The sequence below is a fragment of the Calidris pugnax genome, unplaced genomic scaffold (genome assembly GCF_001431845.1).
Source record: "Calidris pugnax isolate Ruff unplaced genomic scaffold, ASM143184v1 scaffold498, whole genome shotgun sequence".
Lineage (NCBI taxonomy): Eukaryota > Metazoa > Chordata > Aves > Charadriiformes > Scolopacidae > Calidris > Calidris pugnax.
In genome coordinates this window covers 341,218-345,964 of record NW_015091244.1, presented here as the reverse complement: position 1 = coordinate 345,964, position 4,747 = coordinate 341,218, and the positions used below count along the sequence as shown (strand labels likewise).

The 4,747-nt window shown below is 61.8% G+C and overlaps 1 protein-coding gene and 1 long non-coding RNA gene across 2 annotated transcripts; both read left to right on the top strand.

Moving 5' to 3' along the window:
• The first annotated feature begins 3 nt into the window (after nt 1-3).
• Nucleotides 4-3,869, top strand: PGLYRP2 (peptidoglycan recognition protein 2). The gene is made up of 5 exons (XM_014960103.1): nt 4-173; nt 709-1,343; nt 2,514-2,724; nt 2,799-3,093; nt 3,702-3,869. The coding sequence occupies exons 1-5, from the start codon at nt 4-6 to the stop codon at nt 3,702-3,704; spliced, it is 1,314 nt and encodes a 437-aa protein (XP_014815589.1). The 3' UTR covers nt 3,705-3,869.
• A 20-nt stretch (nt 3,870-3,889) lies between these two features.
• Nucleotides 3,890-4,243, top strand: LOC106898692. The gene is made up of 2 exons (XR_001413961.1): nt 3,890-3,983; nt 4,063-4,243. It is a non-coding gene; the product is annotated as an uncharacterized LOC106898692 (long non-coding RNA).
• Nucleotides 4,244-4,747: the final 504 nt, after the last annotated feature.

Below are 4,747 nucleotides of genomic sequence, written 5' to 3'. Positions count from 1 at the left end.
CACATGGACTCGCTGATCCAGATGGTGGAAGCCCTGGAGTCCATGGAGCCGGAGCTGGAGCTGCCGGAGCTGGGGCGGTCCCTGGGGGGGTGCAGCACCCCGGGGTGCCGGGCGGTGCTGGGGGAGCCCCCCCCCATCCCACCGGCCCCCCCGGCCCCTCCCTCTGTTTTGGCTGCTTTCATCCAGTTTTAGGTGCTTTCCCCCACCTGTTTTAGCTGCTTTCACCCCATTTTAGGTGTTTCTCCCCCTGTTTTAGGTGCTTCTCCCCATTGTTTCAGGTGCTTTCAGCCTATTTTAGGTGCCTTCGCTGTGTTTTGGGTGCAATCACCCTTTTCCTGGGTGCTAGCGCCCTCCTCTGGGTGCTTTCTCCCTCTGTTTTGGCTGCTTTCACCCAGTTTGGGGTGCTTTTTCCCCCTGTTTTGGGTGCTTTCACCCTATTTTGGGTGCTTTTCATCCCTTTTTGGCTATTTCCCCCTCTTGTTTTGGGAGCTTTCACCCAGTTTCGGCTGCTTTCATCCAGTTTGAAATGATTTTCTTCCTGTTTTGGCTGCTTGCACCCTATTTTGTGTGCTTTTCACCCCACTTTGGCTGCTTCCCTCCCATGTTTTGGGTGCTTTCCCCCTCTGTTTTGCCGCTTTCATCCAATTTGGGATGCTTTTCTCCCTGTTTTGTCTGCTTTCACCCAGTTTGGGGTGCTTTTCCCCCCGGCCACCTCCTCCACCCCGATCCCCTGGCACCCGAGCGGGGGGCGGTGCTGGCCCCCGACGGCTCCACCGTGGCCCTGGGGCCCCTCTTGGCCGGCATCGAGGTTGGGCTCAAGAAGGCCAAGGGGTGGCCCTTCCTGGCCACGGAGCCACCCCTGGACCCGCTCTACGCCGTCACCATCAGCGAGGCCTTGGGGATGTCCTTCCTCCTGGCTCGTGGTGGCCATGGCCACCGAGCTACCCTGGGACCCGCCGGCTGTTGGGACGACGTGGAGGACCCCCAAAACTACACCCTCCTGGGCCCCCCGTCACCTGTCCCCGACACCCTCGCCAACGGGGCCATGGATGGGGTGCTGTTGGGTGCCCAGGTGGCCCAAGAACCCATCCCGTTGGCCAACCTCCTGCGGGGCTACTACGGGACAGGCAACGGCACGGAGAAGGGGCGACCACCCAGCAGTTACCGGCGACGAGATTTCGGGGTGCTGACGGGGCCGGGCAAGTTGGAGGAGGAGGTGGTGGCCATGCTGAAGGTGCTGCGGGAGCTGCCACCCACCCAGGAGCTCCTGGAGGACGTGGAGCCAGAGGAGTTGGTGGCCATCGCTGGCCAAGCGGCGCGGGACTTCACGGAGGTCTACGTGGGTAGGGAGGTGGCACCGGGTGGAGATGTCACATCTGTGTGTCCTCCCCCTTCCCCAAAACGTTGGGTGGGTGGGGTGGGGTCCCCTGTGTCACTGAGGGCTTGGTCACATCTGACCTGGCGTGGTGGGACACCAGGGATGGACACTGGTGTGTCTCCTGGGTGGCCACCAGAGTCCCCAGTTAGTGGTCCCTGGACAGCCACCACTGTGTCCCCAGATGGTGATCCCTTGATGGACACCCTGGATAGACATTGGTGTGTCCCCATGATGGCCACCTGTAGGTCCCTTGGGTCAACACCACCATGCCCCATGGATGGACACTGGTTTGTCTCCTGGATGGCCACCACTATGTCCCCAGATGTCCACCTGATGTCCCCAGATGGATGTCCCTTGATGGACACCACCACATCCCCTGGGTGGACATTGGTGCATCCCCATGATGGACATCTGCAGGTCCCTCAGGTGGACACCATTGTGTCCCCTGGATGGACACCATTGTCCTCATGAAGGACACCACTGTGCCCCATAGATGGACACTGGTGTGTCTCCAGATGGTGGTCCCCGGCTGGCCACCACCATGTCCCCTGGATAGTGGGTCCCTGGGCACTGCTTTGTCCCCTGGATGGCCATCACCATGTCCCCTGGATGGACACTGGTGTGTCCGCTTGACACTGGTCACAGCCATGTCCCCAACCAAGGGACACCCCGAGCAGATGCTCGATGTCCCCTAGATGAGGGGACCCCAGGAGGACCCTTCCACGTCCCAGGCCAAGAGGTTCCCAAGTTGGGCAGAGGCTCCATTGTCCCCAAGACCCCAAGGGGCCCCAAGTTGGGCAGATGTTCCATTGTCCCCAAGACCCCAAGGGGCCCCAACCTGGGCAGATGCCCCATGTCTCCAAGACCCCAAGGGGACTCTTCCACGTCCCAGGCCAAGAGGTTCCCAAGTTGGGCAGAGGCTCCATTGTCCCCAAGACCCCAAGGGGACCCAAGTTGGGCAGATGCCCCATGTCTCCAAGACCCCAAGGGGACCCTTCCACATCCCAGGCCAAGTGGTTCCCAAGTTGGGCAGAGGCTCCATGTCCCCAAGACCCCAAGGAGACAACTCCACGTCCCCAGTTGCCCGTGGGACCGGGCCAAGTCCCCTCCTTCCACCGCTCGCCTTCCCTCGCAGAGTGCCCGGCCATCGTCCCCCGCTGCATGTGGGGTGCCCGTCCCTACCGGGGCACCCCCAAACCCTTGACCCTCCCCTTGGGTTCCGTCTTCATCCACCACACCTTCGTGCCCAGCGTCCCGTGCCGCACCTTCGCCGCCTGCGCCCATGCCATGCGCTCCATGCAACGCTTCCACCAGGACACCCGTGGGTGGGATGACATCGGCTACAGGTGAGACCATCCTCACCGTGGTCCCCGGTCACCCATCTCCAGGGTGGCCCAGGTTGACCCATGGGTTCTTGCAGCTTCGTGGTGGGGTCGGATGGGTACCTGTACCAAGGCCGTGGTTGGGACTGGGTGGGTGCCCACACCAAAGGCTACAACAGCAGAGGTTACGGCGTGAGCTACGTAGGAGACTTCTCAACCACCTTGCCCGACCCCGACGCCATCGCCCTGGTGAGGGACAGGTTCCTGGCCTGCGCCGTGCGCACCGGCCGGCTCCAACACAACTACACCCTACGTGGCCACCGGCAGATGGGTAACACCGACTGCCCGGGCAACTCCCTCTTCCAGGAGATTGAGACCTGGCACGGTTTTAAGGTGAGGACCAAGCTCTGGGACATCTCCAGGGGGTTGGAGGTTTGGGAACGTCTCCAGGCATTGGAAGTTTGGAGGTCTGATGGCATCTCCAGGGGGTTGGATGGTTGGTGGCATCTCCAAGGGATGGAAGTTTGGGGACATCTCCAAGGGGTTGGAGGACTGGGGCACCTCCGGAGGTTGGATGGTTGGTGGCATTTCTAGGGGATGGAGGTCTGGGAGCATCTCCAGGGGGTTGGAGGTTTGGTGGCATCTCCAAGGGATTGGATGTTTGGTGGCACCTGTAGAGGGTTGGAGGTCTGGTGGCATCTCCAAGGGATTGGAGGACTAGGGACACCTCCAGGGGGTTGGAGGTTTGGTGGCATCTCCAAGGGATTGGATGTTTGGTGGCACCTGTAGAGGGTTGGAGGTCTGGTGGCATCTCCAAGGGATTGGAGGACTAGGGACACCTCCAGGGGGTTGGAGGTTTGGTGGCATCTCCAGGGGATGGAGGTTTGGTGGCCCATTGGGGTGTCTGGGTGGTCCAGCTTTGCTGGGAGGATGGGGGTTTGGTGGGGGTGGATGCTGGGAGTGATGCTGGGACTCAGCGTGGTTTCTTCTCTTCTCTGCAGTGAGGACCATCCCCTTGGGGCCTGGTCTGGATGGGTGCGGGCGAGGTTGGATCATGGTCTGGATGGATCCTGGCCCAATGGGTGATGGTCTGGGTGGAGCTTGGACCAATAGATGTTGGCCCCAATGGCCACTAGCCTGGGTCGACCCTAGTCCAGGTGGCCACCAGTCTGATGGCCACCAGCCCAGATGGACCCTGGTCCAGGTGGCCACCAGCCTGGATGAATCTTGGTCCAGGTGGCCACCAGTCTGATGGCCACCAGCCCAGATGGACCCTGGTCCAGGTGGCCACCAGCCTGGATGAATCTTGGTCCAGGTGGCCACCAGTCTGATGGCCACCAGCCCAGATGGACCCTGGTCCAGGTGGCCACCAGCCCAACAGATGCCCTGATGGACACTGGCCCAGCTGTACCCCAGCCTTGAAGGCTACCAGCCTGGACAGATCGTGGCCCAGGTGGCCACCAACCCAGAGGGATCCTGTACTGGCCCAACTGGCCCAGGAGACCATCCCCGTAGCCACAATAAAGTCAGTGCCAGGACATCAGCTGTGGGTGGTCCCTGGAGAGCGAGAGGGGAAACTGAGGCATGGGGTGGGGGTTGGCCATGGGGTCAGGGACCCCCGAGAAGACCTCCACCCCCCCAAGATGTCCCCCCGGCCCCCCCAGAGGTGCCCAGGCTGCACCCCACACCGTAGCACCCACCCCCAGCCATTCCCCAGCACCCGTTCACTCTGAAGCCTAATGATGCCTTTTAGAGCTGGATGCAGGAAACCACCCACCACGGTAGCCAGACCCCGTCATGGGGTGGCCCAGCGTGGTCCACCCATCCCCCCACCACCACCACCTCTTCCTTCTCGGCGTGGCCGAGTCAGGAGCGTAGAAAAAAACACACCATCATCATCCTCCTCATCCATCATCATCCTCGTCGGGGCAGAGGCGGAGGGAGGTGAAGGGTGTGACTGAAACTCCCTCCTGGGTCACATGGGGAAGCCACCACAGGAACTGGGGTGGCCTAGGGCCGGGTGCCGGAGCGGGGCAGAGAACAGCCG

Bases quoted from the DNA above. Each gene is read 5' to 3' on its own strand.
- PGLYRP2 (XM_014960103.1), top strand. From the start codon at position 4: ATGGACTCGCTGATCCAGATGGTGGAAGCCCTGGAGTCCATGGAGCCG. The intron at 1,344-2,513 runs GTAGGGAGGTGG...CTTCCCTCGCAG, and splicing joins CTTCACGGAGGTCTACGTGG to AGTGCCCGGCCATCGTCCCC. The intron at 2,725-2,798 runs GTGAGACCATCC...GGGTTCTTGCAG, and splicing joins TGGGATGACATCGGCTACAG to CTTCGTGGTGGGGTCGGATG.